Below are 19,677 nucleotides of genomic sequence, written 5' to 3'. Positions count from 1 at the left end.
AAATATATGAATTTTCTGAATTCCACAAAATTATCAAAACATACAAAATTATTCTAATTATAAAAGAATCCTCAAAATAAATAAAAATCTAAAATAATCAAAAATGACAAAATAAGGCACAATATGTCAAAATGTCAAATGTGTAAAAATTTATAAAATAGTTCAAAAATTCAAAATTATTCAAGTCGTTAAATCTTACAAAATTGTCAAAATAATCAAAACTGAAAAATCGTGATAATTATCAACCTTTTCCAAATTAAAAAAAATAATGTTAAATTATCCAATTTGAAAAGTAATAGCAAAATCATCAAAATTATTCAAACCGTCAATTTTGTCGGAATAACCAAAATTACGCAAAATTTAAAATATGGATAAAATTGTCAAAAATATTTAATCCGCCCAAATTTTCAATCTACCGAAAAGTGTAAAATCATAAAATTTGTCAGTCATCAAACATGAAAAAAATGTCAAAATTATCCAATTTGTTAAAATTGTTCAAATTATCAAATTCGAAATTATCATCAAAATTCTTCAAATTGTTGATTTTGTTAGAATTATCAAAATTAACAAAATTAAAACTATGGTCAACATTGTTAAAGTTCTTAAAACCACCACTAATCAATATAGTCAAATTTGTCAAAGTTTTTAACATCGTCAATATTGTCAAAGTAATCAAAGTTTCCAATTTCGAAATTATCATAATTTATGAAATTTTCAAAATTATCTGAATTATCAAAAAGGTAAAATTGGCAATTTCGTCAAAAAGGTTTAGTATTTTTGAAAATATCAATATTCGTTTCTTGAATCCTCAAAAAATTTCTGAATCTCAAATTTCTAGAACTTTAAAATTTTGAAACGTTCTTTTAGAAAGCCAAAATTCAAATATCATCCAAACAAAGATTCTAGAATTGTTTGGAAGAAACTTTTGAAATCATTATTTTTTATTTCGTTTCTGCAAAGTGCCAATAAAGATCCAACCGGTTTTCGATGGCATTAGGAACAAATCTTTTTTCCTGCCCAACTTCCACAACACTTTACAGCTCTCCAGCGGGATGATCTTTCGCGAACCGGTTTGGGATGATGATGAGGTTGTGCTTATACATATGAAGCTCACCTCTTCCCGTGGGTGAAATTTGATTCGATTTCTCAGCGCAAAACGCAACATGTTGTGCAGAAGTTTTTTTTGCTTCGAAATAGATGAAAACATGAATTAATTTGCGGATCATCACTGTAGGTTTGCTTAAAGCAAACTGTGATCGTGATGTAAATTTTTGTAAAAGAAATCGATTCACGTTGACATTTGACCAAATGCATTTAACGTACTTTGATTGATGGTGTTTAAAAAAAAATTTAATGATTGTAATTTGATAATTAAAACATAAAAATTCCCGAAAACAGACGAGTATATTTATTTTTAAGTTATCTCAAGCTAGTCTCTTAAGAAATAGTGTTGAATGATAAATTGTCAGAAATCTTAAAAACGGTAAAAATTACCAAAATAGTCATAATCACTGAAATGATAAAAACGAATGTTTTTTATGGTAAGAATGATTAAATAAGACAATGACAAAAAACACAAATGACCAGAATGTCATAAATGACGAAAATGACAAATATGATCAAAATGAAAAAAATGGCAAAAATATGTTAAAAATGACAAAAATATGTTAAAAATGACAAAAATGAACAGAGAATAATAAAAAAACATCTAGACTATAATCAATACAATTTAATGAAGTCTTTTTTTATCGGCTCTTAATATTGATGTTTGTGGACCTGCGTTTTGGTGTTTCCAAAACCGTCACTCACACTGGACACACTGATACCGGCCCCATTGGGTCCTTGTGCCGTATAAACATTGCTTCCATCATCCCCGAATCGGCTGGCGGTGGCAAAGCTTCCTCCATTGTTGCCGCCAAACGAACCACCACCGAATCGATTGGCCGTAGCGTATCCACCATTTCCCGGGAACGATCCACCGAACGAGCTCACGCTAGCACCACCTCCGAATCCGCTGTCCCCGAATCGATTAGCAGTCGCGAATCCACCATTTCCTGTACCAAAAGAGCTGAAACCACCGAAACTTCCTTGACTTCCTCCGGCACCGCCGAAACGATTAGCCGTCCCAAACGATCCCCCTGCTCCCCCTCCTCCGTAGTGGCTGGTGCTGGAGCCACCCGGTCCAAAATGTGTCACAGTCGTTCCCGATTGGCCCCCGGGAAAAGAACCGCTGCTCACACTGACACCCTGGAAATTTCCACCGCCATTGTCGGAACCACCGAAACGATTTGCCGTTCCAAACGTCGATCCACCAGCATGTCCGAAGGCTCCTGCCCCAGCACCAGCACCCGCACCCGCACCACCAAACGACGATGCCTGCGAGCAAACGTCCACAAACGGCAACGGAGGAAGCCCAAACGAGGGGAAGTTCTGGGCAAAGTACTGGCTCTGGGCGGCCTGCGTTTGGAGCGAAAGTTGCTGGAAGTTGCGGCAGGCTTGAGTCCATGCGTCCAGCTGATTCTGCGGGTAGTTATTTGGCTGGAACCCGCCGTTTCCGTTGGGGAAAGCTGAAATTCGAAGGCGAAAGGAAGGTGTTCATTAGGTGGGTTGAATCAATAAAAATTATTGTTTTGGTTTTTTGATAACTGTAGGTTGGTGCATTAAAAACTGCTGTTCGGCCGCTACGAACCTCTAGCGTGAAAAATTTTAATCAACCTAGTATTTGCTAACTGCACAAAACGACTTTTTTGAAATTTTGAATAAAAAACTTTACCTTAAAAATGAAAAAGGGAGCAAAATCGCACTTTTTTATCAATAAACCATCAAAGCTGTTGCAGCAGAGATGTTTTGAATACCCTAGGCTGTAATGGGTCACGGCGACGGCGTGCATTACTGTGTTTATGGAAGTTGACGGACTCTTAACCAGGCATGTCAAACTGGGGGTTCGCGTGCCGCATGCTGAAAAATCCCGAAGAAATCCTTTCACTAAATATTAATTACTGTTATTCCAGTAATGTTTACTAGACTATTTTACAAATGTTTACGAACTTCCCAAAAACAACCCTTTTTCGGTGAAAATTATTAACCGTCGCACAATGGGGAAAAAAGTGTATAAATCGCAAAGAAATTCAATATTTTCCCTCCTACACGAAATAAATCCATTAAAAAGTACTTCCCTAAAGTGAAAATGTCCAGTGAATCGATTGAACGTAGTTTCAGACGCCACACAAGCTTACGAACGGATTTATAGTGCTTCTTTAACCCCTAATTCCGCTATATTTTGTAAACAATCCAGAAAAAAACTTATTTCGACTTTACAATTTTGAACAAAAATAGACATATCTTGTGCTATTTTTTTAGAAATTCAATGAAGACTATTTGAGCCACCGCACGCTTCGGAAAATGGAGTTATGGCGGTTTTTACCCTCAATTCTCCTATATTTTTCAATCATTCCAGAAAAAAAGCATGTTCGGACTTCCAAATTTTGAACCAAGTGGGGCGTATCTTATGTGATTTATTTTTTCTAGAAATTCAATGAAGGCTATTTGAGCCACCGAACGCTTTGGAAAATGGAGTTATGGCTGTTCACCCTCAATTCCCCTACATTCTTCAAATAGTTAAGAAAACGCTTCGGATTTGAAAATTTTGAACCAAATGGTACGTATCTTGTGTGATTTTTTGCGAAAAATCCAATGAAGGCTGTTTGTGTCACCACACGCTTCGGAAAATGGGGTTATGGCTGGGTTTACCCTCAATTGCCCTACATTTTTCAATCCGAACATGCTGACCTATTTGAAAAATGTAAGAGAATTGAGAGTAAATCAGCCATAACTCCTGTTTCCAATGCGTGCGGTGACTCAAATAGGCTTCGTAGGATTCCTGGGAAAAAATCACACAAGAAACATCCCATTTGATTAAAAAAAATCAAGTCCAAACATGCTTTTTCTGAACTTTTTGAAAAATGTTGGGAAATTGAGTGTAAAATAGCCATAACTCCAGATTCCGATCCGGTGGCGGTGGCTCAAACAGGCTTCGTTGGATTCCTCAAAAAAAATCACGCAAGATGCGTTTCATTTTGTTAAAAAATATCTAGTCCGAAATTTTTTTTTCTGGAATAATTAATCAATGTAGGGGAATTGTGTGTTTTCCGAAGTGTGCGGTGGTCAAACAGCCGCAATTCGATTCCTCGAAAAAAATCACACAAGATGAGTTCAATTTGGTTCAAAATTTTCAAGTTCGAACATGCGTTTTCTTAACTAATTGAAAAATGTAAGGGAATTGAGGGTAAACAGCCATAAATCCATTTTCTGAAGCCTCCATTCTCAAACAGCCTCCATTCAGTTCATTGAAAAAAAAAATCACTTTAGATACGTCTCATTTGGTTCAAAACTTGGAAGTCCCTACAAGCTTTTTTCTGAAATATTGAAAAATAAAGGGGAATCTCCCTCCATTCCATAACTCCATTTTCCGAAGCGTGATGGGGCTCAAACAGCCACTATTCGATTCTTCAGAAAAAAAATGGTGTATTTTGGTCTATTTTTGTTCAAAACTTTTATTTTGAAATTAGTTTTTTTTTGGATGGATTAAAAAATATAGGGGAATCAGAGGTTAAAAAAGCACTATAACTCCGTTCGTAAGCTCGTGCGGCGTCTGAAACTACGTCCAATCGATTTTCTGGACATTTTCACAAAAGGAAAGTACTTTTTCACACGCCACACTGACGAATCATTTCACACTTTATCGAAATAAGTAGATCAACACATTAAATATGTGAAGGTACCGCTGCACATTAGTGGGAAATACCGCTTAAGGAAACTAAATGTGTGCTTTTTACACATTAGCTTAGCTTAGCTAGCTTAGCTTGATTGACTACTCACATCCACCTTTAACACTAAACGTACCGGAGGCGGTCAAATGACGGTTTTTGAACTTTAAACGATGATTACGCCTTATATAATGGTTTTTTCGCAAATTTAACGACAGGACTATTTTTGTTTTTAAAAAGCAAGTATTTTTGCGTTTTTAATTTTTTTTTAAGTGTTACGGTTTTCGAATAACGTATGTGGTATACCTATTCATACCGCGAGCGGTCAAATGACGGCAAACACCGTTTTCGCTAAAACTCTCTTGTTTTCAGCCGATTTCTATCAAATTTATAGTTTTGAAAAGCTAATAATTCGACTCAAATATGTTTCTCAGACAATTTTCAGCTACAATCAATAACTTTAAAGTTATTTACAGCACAAGAAAAATTTTATGAAAAAACATGCTTCAGGAAAAAGGTTGTAAATTAGTCATTAAGTGCTGGAAAAAAATTTCACTTAGTGCCTGAGAAAGCTGAAGTTAGAAGCTATATGTTGCACATATGGAACATTTTTTCAAAAATTTTCTAAGATCATGGCCACAAAAAATGTAAAAAAAATGTGTAAAACCCGTACTTTTCAATCAATCAACCGCCAAAGCTGTACCTGTTACAGTAGAAAATTTTGAAAAAGTGAATTGAAAAGTAGACGTAATTTGTCACATTTTGGCATCTTTAGATTTTTGAAATACGAAATACATAATTTATGACGACTTTTCAAAGGTAGCTGTTTTTCGAACTTTTTATTAATTTGGATTTTCTAAGGCAATTCCTACACCTAAGCTCAGCTTTGCACTGGATTTTGAGTACGTTAACGTAAGGTTTAGGCAATAAAACTATATGCAAAAGAAAGCTTATTTCATACCGGTTCTAGTGGTGTAACTACATTGGCGGTGCAATGCTTGGCAAAAATATGATAAATAAAACAGTGAATTAGTTTCTGAATTTTGAGAAGTCATCACAAATTCTTGCTTGGCAGACGGGCGCAGTGGGTCGTAATATCTCAAAGCTATTTTGCACACGAAGACGGGTGAAAGGAAACGAAAAAATAAACGAGCATTCGCTCAAATTTTCTGGTTTTAATTTCAGAAACATATTTATTATATTTTTGTCAAGCATCGCACCGCCAATGCAGTTACATCACTAGAACCGGTATGAAATTTTCTTTCTTTTGCATATAGTTTTATTGCCCAAACTATACGTTAACGTACTCAAAATCCAGTGCAAAGCTAAATTTGGGTGTAGGGATTGTCTCAGAAAATCCAGATTGATAAAAAGTTCGCAAAACAACTACCTTTGAAAAGCCGTCAAAAATTATGTATTTAGTATTTTAAAAATCTAAAGAGGCCAAAGTGTGACAAATTACGTCTACTTTTCAATTCACTTTTTCAAAGTTTTCTACTGTAACAGGAACAGCTTTGGCGGTTGATTGATTGAAAAGTACGGGTTTTACACAACTTTTTTACATTTTTTGTGGCCATGATCTTAGAAAATTTTTGAAAAAATGTTCCATATGTGCAACATATAGCTTCTAACTTCAGCTTTCTCAGGCACTAAGTGAAATTTTTTTCCAGCACTTAATGACTGATTTACAACCTTTTTCCTGAAGCATGTTTTTTCATAAATTTTATTTTGTACTGTAAATAACTTTAAAGTTATTGATTGTAGCTGAAAATTGTCTGAGAAACATATTTGAGTCGAATTATAAGCTTTTCAAAACTATAAATTTGATAGAAATCGGCTGAGAAACAAGAGAGTTTTAGCGAAAACGGTGTTTGCCGTCATTTGACCGCTCGCGGTATGAATAGGTATATACAAAGTGTCGGTATGTTTAGTGTTAAACATTGAACCCGAAATGCTTTATTTAATTTTTGAGTATTAATATAATATTGACCAATGCCGTTGAACTTTTTCAGTATACTTTATAGAAACTCTTTATTGGTATAACAATGAAATTGAACAAAATGCATTTCGAATCCCATGATCGCAGGCGTGGCTCAGTAGAACGAATTCCACATCGCCAATGGTTGCTACTCCGTGATTGACCGAGGCCACCAATTTTGTTCAAAGGTCAAATGAATGGTGTCTGGGACTGACAGCACATTCACAATGCCCAAAACTGATGCTCTCTCTTTAATCATCAATAACGGCGCCGGCCACGTCCTAGTAGTCAATAGATAGATTGGAAAAGAGAGAAAGGGATGAAAGAAATAATTCGTGCTTTAGGACCGAGGTCACCTCTGCATCCTAGCAAATAATTTTACTGTGGGGAGTGGGTAAAAGGATGTGATCTGGAGACACTTTTGACCAGTGTGATCTGATTTTAAGCATCCTGTTCTCCTATTTTCCTAAAGAAAAAATAATTAACTAAACGTTACAATTTAAGTATAATAAAAGTGTATTTAAGAAAAAAAAAACCTGAACGCGTATGCATGTCGTATCAATAACTATCATGTTGAATTTCAAGGATTCACAATGAAAAATGTGATGCTTTGAATGTCCAATGACTAATATTCTTTGGAACAGTAGTGAAAAAAATTCTTGAATTCATTTTATCCTATGATAATTTCGCTCATGTGGGTAGCAATCAAATATCTGACCACTCTAAATACAAACAATACATTTATTCTTGTTTATTTTTCTTCTTGAGTCTTTTAACCGGGCTAGATAGAAACATGGCAACCAAGTCTTTTAAGGAAAAAAAATAATGACACTTTGAACGATATATTAACGATAAACACAATCTAGCGATAATAAGGTATTTAATAAATTAGTTTCCTAACTGCAGAAATATTGAGAACTGGACCCTAGTTTTGATGCCGAGACATCTATTGGGAATCGAAGATCACAAAGCCCAACATCAGACTACCAACTATAAATATTTATTTATTACGATTATTAGAATTAGTATTTGAAAGAATGAAAAGGTATTTTTGTAGTTGTGACCGTAAGAATCTCTTTTAGGAAATTATCGTAGTGTAGCAGAAGCTTTCCCTTATTTTTGAGTCACCGTAATATTTTTCTGTCTCTGCTCTGAACGTAACAACAAAAACTAAAACTTCCATTGATAAAAACTCATATTATGAACTGCTAGATTAACTTTAAGCACACAACACGATTCAAGAACAAATTAAAAAAAAAAAATTATAAACCGTCATAGCCGGCCACGGAACGATTATAATTACCTAACTCATAAATTTTGATTGTATCTCTGAGTATGCAGAAAAAAAGGTAAGCTTACTGAACTTTTCACACTGAATCGAATCAACAACACACCTTCACTAGTAAAACTTAATAATAATAAACACCCCTCCTCCAACATACAAACAAACACACACGCAAACGCACACACGCACGCAAACACACACACACACACACACACACACACACACACACACACACACACACACACACACACACACACACACACACACACACACACACACACACACACACACACACACACACACACACACACACACACACACACACACACACACACACACACACACACACACACACACACACACACACACACACACACACAAAAGCCAAGGGCTATCGCGTTTTCAAATTTACTACTAAAACATATCAGAGCTGCACAAAGCAAAATTAAATTGATGCATCCTTCACTAGTTTTTGAACATAAATAATTGCACCATTGAAAACTAATAATGATTCATTACAACACATAGCTTTTTCATACACAGCAGACATCTTTTCTTCAACCACTAGATGTTCTAGTTGGAAATCCTATATGTAGCTTAAGCATGGAAATTATAACACTGATATTTAAGATTTTAGTATCAATCTTTTGTTTTGTTCTCATGAGAAGATTTTCTATACAAATACTTAGCTTTGATACTCCTTAAAGATTTAGAAATAGTCTTTCTCCGCTCGCCGGTAGGTCCTCTGGAGTAGCAAATTTTTTTCCGTTTCGGACTATATAGGCTTCACAACTGTCGGGAAACTTGAGATGTGCATCTCATCAAATGTGAACATAAACAAGCCTCAGCAACCGAAACCGCAGTTAAAGTTGCCGGGTGTGGTCGAAGCTTTACATTCTAGTTTTTCTAGTAGCATGAAGGACTTAGCATTCAGCATTGTATAACATATTTAATGTAGGTACATATTTATTTATTCTTCTTAATTAAGGTAATTATATGTACTTTTATATTAGGGGGTGAGAACCAAATGCCTTGTAGCGCAAAAACCATAAGGACTGTGTCCCGGTGCCATAAGTTCTATCAAAACATAAAATATAATATATGTAATAGGTACCATATTAACATACGCAATACAGCGATGCATATTCAACTATCTATTACCCTCCACTTATCAGCGTTTCAGGTGGCTAAGGTGATAAGACAAGTCACCATTAGAAATTTTGGTATACCTGCTGTCACAACACCTACTTTTAAGAAAACGCCACATCATTATTTTTCATACCTGCTGTTTGTAATTCGCGCCTCGATTCTGTAATAGCATCGGTATCGCAGACGCCAGTCCTATCGGAATTCCTTGAAGCAAATAAAGAAAAAACAAAATTGCTATGTTGCCCCAGTCTCCACGGAGGTCACTCGGCTCCTGTCTGTCCTCGTCATGGTGTCTTGTGGGTTGATTATTTGTATCGCTTATCAGCAGCTGTTCCTGATCGTTGCGATCCTGGCGCTTGCGGACGCTCATGGTACACGCGATCTGGTCTCCTTATATCACGTTGGACTACTCCTCTTTAATTATTTTCAACGAGAGCGTTTCTAAAAGGTATATTTCTTCCCAAGCAACTATTCATAGATCCGCAAAAATGCCGTGTCCGTAGTACTTCAAGGATCGAAACACTGCAGATTGAAGAATAGTCGGATTGATTTCCAACAAATACAAAATTTTTATTTTTGAATGTTCTGAATATTTAAATAATGCATAAAAGTAATATCTGTCACAGTCAAAAGCGCGTATCTGTTTTTATGTGCATATGGACATAAAGAGGCAGCTCCGTAACAATCTAAATGTGTGCTTTTTACACATTATGCAAAAAGCGTTTAAAACGAGAAAATGTGTGAAAATTCCACTAAATATGTTTCCATGAGGGAGGCTAGTTTAACTTATTTTCAATTGTTTGAAAAAAAATCATCCAGATATGCTACGTAAATGGTTTTTATTGAAGCAAATAACATTATGTACGCAAAGTTAAATGGAAATCGTTGAGCTAAGAAAAAATTGTATTTACAAAATCCTAGTACTCGATGTGCTGTTTGGGGGACAATTCCGTTCCAGCAAGAGGAGGCAGGATCTGAAATATAAATGGAGGCGTTAGTCGATTTGGTTTTTAAATTGAAATACTAAAGATTACTTACCATTGTTTTTCCATACATGGCTTGAGACAGCAATTTAGCATGAGAATTTGTACGATGTGGGTGGTTCCTACTTCGGATCACCCAAAGGTAAAGACAAAACTTACACAACGACTTTTCTTTTCACAGATTTTTTCCTTGATTCTCTATTTCGGATAATGTGTAAATTTCGAATTTGCATGGTATGCAAAAAACTCACTTCGGTTTGACAGCTTCATACATATATTTGCTGATAATGTGTGAAGCTATTTTGTAAAATGTGTGAAACGATTTATCAGTGCAGTGTATCGGTCCAAAAATGAATTTAATATATATTTCGGTTTTTTTTTAACTTTTATTGATTTATTTGCTGTTTTCCTGCAATATTAATTACTTTTGGGACCCCATTTCTGCTGATTGTTGTTTTGAACAAAAGACCTTCATTTACCAAGGTATTTTTAATATCCGCTTCAAGTACAATACTTTGGATACCCCTTCTGACCTTCTAATATATTGCTGAACCATTTTAGAGATGAATTGAAATGACTGATGTTACATGGCTTAAAGGTGAGTTTGCACTTACCCCGGTAGTGTCGTTTGCACTTTCTCCGCAGTGTGAGTTGACAAGAGTGAATATTATTCAGGGTGTACTGAATTTTTTTCAGAAATTTTCTGCTTTCACTTGAATATCAGTCCCAAACACTCACCTTTCAACGAAAAATCGTATTCGAATACCCTTTTTTGTAGCCAAAATATGCAGAACAAACACACACTTTTCATGTCTACAAACAGTACAGTGTTTTTAGTGAATAATTTAAAGAAAGTTTAGTTTATCTATGTCATCTTAATTCAAGGTTACATAAAAGTTACATTGCACGAACGATGATGTTTCTAATTATTATTTCTCAATTCGTCACTTAAATAAGATTCAATCCGTCGTTTAAAGGTTGTTGTACATACATTGAAGTCAAAAAGCGTATAAAAACGTAGAAAGCTTATTTTTGCGGAACGTAAAGGGTCGTTACTACCATACCGAGTGCTTCTTGATTCTAGTGAAAGCCAGTCACGGTTTCGCAGAGCTCTTTCAGGGGCATAGATATTACATCGAGAAAGAAGCCATGAACAATCGATTTCATTTCGTAAAACCTTCGCCACGAGCAGTGACTGGCCGATGGCATGACGATCCGAGAGTGTGTGAATTCCCAGTAGGGCACAACGCTGAGCATACGGTGGTAGGTTAAGAGGGTTCTCCCAAGGCAATTCCCGAAGAGCATATCGTACGAATCTTCTTTGAATTGCTTCGAAACGCGCAATCCACACAGCTTCAAATGGCCACCACACTAGGCTTGCAGATTCTAATGTTGAACGAACCAAACAGCAGTATAAAGCTCGCAGGCAGACAGGATCAGTGAATTCTTTGCTCAAACGTAAGATAAATCCCAGCATCCGGTTAGCTTTCTCGATAGTTGCAGAGTAGTGGTGCTTGAAAGTCATATGACTGTCTAGAATAACACCAAGATCTTTAATTTGGTCTACACGATGCAATTGTTCGCCCAGAATTTTATAATCGTGCACGAAAGGTTGTTTCCTGCGTCCAAATGTTATGATACAACACTTAGCAACACTCAAAACTAGAAGGTTGACTGCACACCAGTTCACTACTGTATCGAGGTATTGTTGTAATTCGTGGCAATCAGTTAGGCTGTTTATGGTCAGAAATATTTTCAGATCATCCGCATACAGGAGTACTCCACATCCAACAAGAAGCATGTTAATATCATTGCAGAACAGCGTGAACAGTAATGGGCCCAAATTACTGCCTTGTGGTACCCTGAAGTTGGAATGAAGTCGATTGATTCAGCAGAGCCAATTCTGACAGCTAAACGACGGTTTGTTAGGTAGCTCCTGATCCATACACACAGTCTTTCGGAAAATCCTAAATGTTGTAGCTTCTTAAGCAAAATTTCGTGATTTACTGAATCAAACGCGGCAGTAATGTCAGTATATATGGCATCAATTTGCTTGCCGCCATCGATATTGGATAAACAGAATGATGTGAAAACTGTAAGACTTTGACGATCCTCTCCAAAACCTTTGAGCAGGCAGCTAGCGACGTGACACCTCGGTAATTACGCACGTCCTGTTTGTCACCTTTTTTAAAGATAGGGCTCATGAATGATCTCTTCCAGCTGGCAGGAAATTTTTGTTGTTCGAAGGACAGGTTGAATATGTGAGTGAGTGGCTTTACCAGTACGGTGCTACATCTTTTTAAAACGCACGAAGGTATGTATTTACCGGTTGAGGTAGAAAACTTCAAATTATTGATAGCATCAAGAACCATTTCTTCGGTAATAGCGAAGACGTCAAGGTCTAACACATCTCTGGGTAATAATGTTACCGCTGCATTGATTTGATCTGTACTTAACGATTGAATTGGGAAAACACTGGAAAAGTGATTGGCAAAGAGGTTACATTTCTCGGCAGAAGATTCGGCAGTTCTGTCGTTCAAATGAAGCACCGCAGGTAGACCAGACTCCTTCCTTTTGGTGTTAACGAACTTCCAGAACGTTTTTGGATTACGGCGAAGGTCAGATTGTGTGCGATCTAAATAGCGACGATAGCAGAGGCGATTGTAGATCCGATATCTTCTGGTGGCATCATTCAAGTTTGTTTTTAAAAACGGGCAGCGGGAGCTACTAAACTGTCGTAGCCATTTCGATCGAATCTGTTTTAGCTGTTTTAGGTGACTATTTGTCCAAGGAGGTCGGAGAGGAGGTCTTACCAGTAGTACAGAGTTATCGAAATCTTCACTCAAAATGGAGCAGAATGTACTCACAGCCATATCTACATCAGCACATCTTTGAAGATTCGTCCAGTCAATTTCAGATAGCGCTCGGTTCAATACCTCAAAGTCAGCACGACGGAAGTCACGAGCGGACGAGTCGAAGTCCTCAATAAAAGCTACAAGATTCGGGAACCAAATGTCGAATTCAAACGGAGGATGATGCACGTCTATGGGAACAACAACTTCATTGGCCTCGATGATGGTGCTGATCAAGATAGATTCATCGGTGAAGACAAAATCCAGCGTTCGATTATGAAAGTTCCGTACACCATTACGTTGAGTATTCCATTCAAAATAGTTCCATCCACTAGAGAGGCACTTGCCGTACTTATCACCGACGAGGGATCGATCAACAAGTTGTTGCCTTGACCAGGGATCCACAATAATTGAAGTTGGTTAAAATCTAGCTTCCGATAGAGCATTCACATGAAGATCTAGAATGGAGATATCCTGGCTTTTTTCCGGTGGAATATACGATAATCCGATCAAAACCGAACGATGTGCATAGGACACTTTCACCCTCAAGTTTTCGATGCTACTGGCATTCCCAATTGTAACGATGGATGAGCTAAATTTTCTCGAAATAGCCATGAGAACTCCTCCACCCCGGCTGCGCCTGCTGTTGGAAATACTTCTGTCGCAACGAAAAACAACGTAATCTGAACAGAAAAGTTGACTTGAAGGTACCGAAGAGTCAAGCCAGGTTTCAGTAAAGGTGTAGATATCGTAACTGAGCTCCGATGTTGAGATGAAACATTCGGAGATTTTTGATTTCAGCCCACGAACATTTTGATAATACAGGCGCATACCGTGTGTTGAATACGCAATAGTACGATGATTCAAGGGGCGTATTCTGGAAGGCGAGGAGCTATCACTGAACGCATTGGGAACCGAAAATGGGTACTTGCCTGATCGCACAGGCTGGAGAGCCCCGTTGCCTTCTTCGAACACAGGGCCGGGACGACTGTTGACGCTGGCTGGAATCTGCGCGACTATGACGAAGGGCTCGGGGGTCTCCATTGTGCTTATTTCAGTGCAACATTAGAGAAATTTTGGAAAATTGTATGCCAAATTTAAGTAATTTGTTTGAGAAGTTTGAAGAGTGTTTTTTTTTTGTATCATGATAATTTATTGTTTTATCAAGAAATATTATGAATTACAATTACATACATCATCGCTTTTAAATCTGTTGTCACACGCCATCAAATTAAAAAGTATATAATAAATAGGATTCTACATTTCTTACTCTCTTGAGCTCTACAGAACCACTTAGATGTGGATCTTTTTACATTTATACGTGTTCTAAAATACAGTTTAAAAAAGTTTATAAAACTTAGTGTTGATGATTAATGAAATTGAATAGCGCCTTTCTAGGTTTATAAAGAACTTAAATAGTTACTTGGGGAAGGTTAGGATTTTCAAAGATAGAGAAAACTGCATTAAAATATTTCGAAAACTAACAAAACACTGAAAAAAGTGCTATTTTTTCGATAAAAAATTCTTCTATGTCTTACTTTCAACGAGACACGTTTAATTACCAATCATTTTTTAAAACGGGTTCAGGTTCATTTAGCCCGAAAGACGCATATAGAAACAGATATTATTTTTAATATGAAATAACTTTTCATGAAGGACAATCAAAGATGTACAGCACCAATTTAGCATTTTTTTTTGTTTCAACAACAAATTAAAACAATCAATTTAAATTAAAATTTGAATTCTGATCAGAACCCTGATCTACGTCCAGTATCTATCTCAACGAATTCACTTTTTCCTCCACTATCATTGTTTTGTGAACCGTCTTGACCTTCCGTTTTTCTTATCACTACCGTAATTGATAGCATGCGATCGCTCGCTTCTCGATCGAGTTGCTTCAGTTACGAATTTTGCACTTAGCTGCGTAATTTTTGTTTGTTTGCTAGCTGAGATTGTCTCGCAGCAACTTACCGCTGACAAAGTTCAGCACACCACCACCACACAAGATCACCAAACCAAACACATTCGGAAACCACATTTTGATGAGTCCGGCTTAGTACGAGGGGATTGACGTCGAGGATCTTGAGCACTCTTGAGAAGTTTTCGTTTGAGTCGTTTCACTTGAATTCGAACGAAGGTATTGAGTTGGCTTGAGCTATTGCCCAGGCTTATAAACACTTTGCTTTTTATAATTTCTGATTACACTCTATAAACGGCGCGAAGGGGAGAAACGAAAAAAAAATTGCCATTGTCAGTTATTGATCACACGGATTGGATCGGTTTTGGTCCGGGAGTGATCTCGCGCGTCATACGTGGGGATACTTTTAAAAATGCTTATCAAACATTCAGCCATGTGGGTTCCCCCAAAAGGTCAGTATGATGGGAGGGAAAAAAGTGAGACATTGACACGATTTTTTTTTGAGCGAAGCAACCCATGTAAGAAAATGTAGGCAAAGGGGGGAATCAAAACATCATTCTTGTCATTTGTACAGGAATTATTTCTGGTGAATTTTATTACTCATTTGGTTAGTTTTGCCAAACCCAAGCCTCAGATTCAGTCTTCTTTGTGTTACCGTCGGACGATTCATCAGTGCTGACGCGAACTCCGAAACCGTCACCCTGTTGGCTGTATTCCGTTTTGTGAGGTCCCTGGGAACCGTGAGGAGCGGCTCCGTGTCCACCATGTCCACCACCTCCATGTCCACCTCCATGACCACCTTGACTAGTGGACTGCGAACCGGCCTGAGCGCCACTTGACGATCCACCTCCGTGACCTCCATGGTGTCCACCCTGGGTCGAAGATTGAGAACCCGCTTGGGAGCCACTCGACGATCCACCTCCGTGACCTCCGTGTCCTCCGGAAGATTCGGATTGAGATCCAGCACCGCTAGAAGAACCCACTGCTCCATGACTACCATGTTCCTGGCCACCAGTGAACGATTGGGATCCAGCCTGGGAACCTGATTGACTGCCTCCATGGCCTCCGTGATGACCGTCTGCGGAGAAGGACTGCGAGCCAGCGCTAGATCCCGAACCGCTGTGTCCTCCGTGGCCGCCGGAGAAAGATTGTGAACCAGCCTCAGAGCCAGATTTCGATTCACCGTGACCACTCTGAGAGAACGAACTAGACGAGGAACTGCTTCCACTGCCTACGAATCCTCCGGCCGGGAACTGTCCAAACTGAGGCAGCTGGCCAAAGTTGAACTGTGGCATGTGACCGAACTGCTGTCCCTGCTGCGGGAATCCATGTGGCATAAAACCGAACGATTGTGATCCAGCATTGGCCGAACTTCCGCTGTGTCCGCCAGCACCGCCACTGGAAGATTGTGATCCGGCCGTCGATCCACTACTACTTCCGCCTCCAACATTTCTTACTTGCCGCCTTAGGGGAACTGTAGAAAATATTGCAATTAATTACTTTGGATTAAGCTATACGGAAGCACAATTTAAACTAACCCACACTTGATGTTCCGAATGCAACAAGTGCAATCAGAATGGTGTAACGTAATAGATTTCTCATCGTGGAGCACGTCCTTTAACGCTTAAATCCGATCGAGTACTAACTGAGCCAAGCGTGAAAACGTCGACTTGTAAGTCGAAAGGAAAGGTACTATCTTTCTGATTAGTTACGATCGACGATCGTATTTATACGAACCTATCTACGGCCTATTACATAGAAAAGTCCTATCACTGAGTAAGCTTTCAGAAACCTATACCTAACCATAGCGAGGGGCCCCCTCGAATGTGGATCATTCAAAGTTTCACTTCCAGCGTGCTTGGAGGATCCCGAACGAGACGGGAATCCCGCGTGCGACTCAGCCTTAAGCCAACTTTATAAACTGTATCAGTTCAATGTCAGTCAGTCGCTCCCTATTGCTGTGGTGCTTTTAATCCGAAACAAAATTTCAACAACCATTCATCCATTCATCATCGTGCATTGAGAGTTGCATCCATGCTTGATCTTTGCAGTTGGTGCATATACGATCAAGCTTGTTGAACGTACAAATTATCACATTTATATCAGCCATAAATGCATTGGAGCTTAAGTTCAAACAAAAACAAATTGTTCCTGGAAATCTGAACCCAACTAGACACAATGTTGGGAATTCCCCAGGTTTTTTCTTAGTTTGTTTTCAATTTTGTTTACGCCGACGCATCGTACAAAATTAGTTTCAAACCTACGATGGCCCTCTGATAACGAGATTTGATGTTTTTGTGTTAATCTCCTGCCTGAGCCCAACGCCAAAAGCCGGAATGTGTACCGGTCAGTGACTGCGGCGACTCTACCACAGAAAGGTACTAGGTCTGCTGGACCTGTTTTTTTACCCTGTTTTGAAGATGATGACGCGTGCGGAGGCGTTCGTTCTTCGATTCCGGCCGGTTCTTTTATGACACATTTGAGTTGTGGCTTGTTTGTCGAGTACCGTCGATGATTGTTACGAGTGTTTGATGATCTTACAATTAGCTAAGTTCATCATTGTTAGACGGAAGAAAAAAAAATAAAACAGATGTTGAAAAACAATTGTCAACAATGTGTGCAAAGTTTTAATGAAAAATAAATTAACCGCTAAAAGATGCTTGCCATACGATTATTCAGTACAAATTGCGAATAAAAATTAGGGCCTTGAGATTAAAGTTTCGAAGAAAGCATTATTTTTAATAAAACATCAAAACTAAATACGATGTGAGGTTTCAAAATTAGTTAATATCTATAAAACATATTTTCGAGTTACAACTTGAATGAATTTCAGATGATCTTGTGAGTTCTCGTTAAGTGACGAAATTGTCATTTTTGTCATTTTTGCCAATTTTGTCATTTTTGTAATTTTTTTTCATTTTTAACATTATAAGCATTTTTGTCATTTTTGTCATTTTCGTCATTTTTGTTTTTATTGTCATTTTTGTCATTTTTATCATTCATGTCATTTTTGTCATTTTTTCCATTTTTTCCATTTTTGTCATTTTTGTCATTTATGTTATTTATGTCATTTTTGTCATTTTTTTTTGTCATTCACGTAATTATTGTCATTTTTGCCATTTTTGCCATTTTTGCCATTTTTACCTTTGTTCCACTTTTATAATTTTTATCACTTTTGTCATTTTCGTCATTTTTGTCATTTTTGTCATTTTCGTCATTTTTTTCACTTTTTGTCATTTTTATCATTTTTGTCAGTTTTGCTATTTTTCCCTTTTTTGTCATTTTGTCATTTTGTCAATTTGTCATTTTGTCATTTTGTCAATTTTGTCATTTTTTTCATTTTTGTCATTTTTGTCAGTTTTGTCAGTTTTGTCATTTTTGTAATTTTTGTCATTTTTGTTATTTTTGTCATTTTTGTCATTTTTGCCATTTTTGTTATTTTTGTTATTTTTGTCATTTTTAACATTATTTGCACTTTTGTCACTTTTTGTCATTTTTGTCATTTTTTCTTTTTTTCATTTTTGTAATTTTTGTCATTTTTGTCATTTTTGTCATTTTTGTCATTTTTGTCATTTTTGTCATTTTTGTCATTTTGTCATTTTTGTCGTTTTTGTTATTTTTGCCTTTTTGTCATTTTTGTCATTTTTGCCATTATTGTAATTTTTGTCATTTTTGTCATATTTGTCATTTTTGTCATTGGTGTAATTTTTGGCTTTTCTGTCATTTTTGTCATTTTTGTAATTTTTGTCATTTTTGCCATTTTTGTCATTTTTGTCATTCTTGTCGTTTTTGTCATTTTTGTCATTTTTGTCATTTCTGTCATTTTTGTCATTTTCGTCATTTTTGTCATTTTCGTCATTATTGTCATTTCTGCCTTTTTTGTCATTTTTGTCATTTTTGTCATTCTTGTCATTCTTGTCATTTTCGTCATTTTTGTCATTTTTGGCATTTTTGTCACTTTTGTCATTTTTGTCATTTTTGCATTTTTGTCATTTTTGTCATTTTCGTCATTTTTGTCATTTAAACCATTTTTGCTATTTTTATCGTTTTTGCCATTTTCGCCATTTTCGTCATTTTTGTCATTTTAACCATTTTTGCTTTTTTTGCCATTTTTGTTATTTTTGTCATTTTTGTCATTTTTGTCATTTTTGTCATTTTTGTCATTTTTGTCATTTTTTTCATTTTTGTCATTTAGTCATTTTTATCATTTTTGTCATTTTTGTCATTTTTGTCATTTTTGTCATTTTTGTCATTTTTGTCATTTTTGTCTTTCTTGTCATTTTTGTCATTTGAACCATTTTTGCTTTTTTTGCCATTTTTGCTATTTTTTGTCATTTTTGTCATTTTAACCATTTTTGCTATTTTTATCGTTTTTGCCATTTTCGCCATTTTCGTCATTTTTGTCATTTTTGTCATTTTCGTCATTTTTGTCATTTTTGCCATTTTTGTCATTTTTGTCATTTTCGTCATTTTTGTCATTTTTGTCATTTTTGTCATTTTCGTCATTTTGTCATTTTTGTTATTTTTGTCATTTTTGTCATTTTTGTCATTTTTGTCTTTCTTGTCATTTTTGTCATTTTTGTCATTTTTGTCATTTTTGTCATTTTTGTCATTTTTGTCATTTCTGTCATTTCTGTCATTTTTGTCATTTTTGTCATTTTTGTCATTTTTGTCATTTTTGTCATTTTTGTCATTTTTGTCATTTTTGTCATTTTTGTCATTTTTGTCATTTTTGTCATTTTTATC

General features: G+C 36.6%; 2 protein-coding genes across 2 annotated transcripts; both read right to left on the bottom strand.

The window, feature by feature from the left end:
• Nucleotides 1-1,714: 1,714 nt before the first annotated feature.
• On the bottom strand, nt 1,715-15,365 carry LOC129756809 (uncharacterized). Its single transcript, XM_055753834.1, has 2 exons — nt 14,985-15,365; nt 1,715-2,567 (listed from the first exon to the last, which is right to left on the bottom strand). The coding sequence occupies exons 1-2, from the start codon at nt 15,049-15,051 to the stop codon at nt 1,756-1,758; spliced, it is 879 nt and encodes a 292-aa protein (XP_055609809.1). The 5' UTR covers nt 15,052-15,365; the 3' UTR covers nt 1,715-1,755.
• Nucleotides 15,366-15,487: 122 nt separating this feature from the next.
• On the bottom strand, nt 15,488-16,651 carry LOC129756808 (keratin, type I cytoskeletal 9-like). The gene is made up of 2 exons (XM_055753833.1): nt 16,470-16,651; nt 15,488-16,405 (listed from the first exon to the last, which is right to left on the bottom strand). Exons 1-2 carry the CDS (start codon nt 16,531-16,533, stop codon nt 15,540-15,542), a joined length of 930 nt encoding a protein of 309 aa, XP_055609808.1. The 5' UTR covers nt 16,534-16,651; the 3' UTR covers nt 15,488-15,539.
• Nucleotides 16,652-19,677: the final 3,026 nt, after the last annotated feature.

This window comes from Uranotaenia lowii, chromosome 3 (genome assembly GCF_029784155.1).
Source record: "Uranotaenia lowii strain MFRU-FL chromosome 3, ASM2978415v1, whole genome shotgun sequence".
Classification (NCBI taxonomy): Eukaryota; Metazoa; Arthropoda; class Insecta; order Diptera; family Culicidae; genus Uranotaenia; species Uranotaenia lowii.
This window is presented reverse-complemented; position numbering and strand designations above follow the sequence as displayed.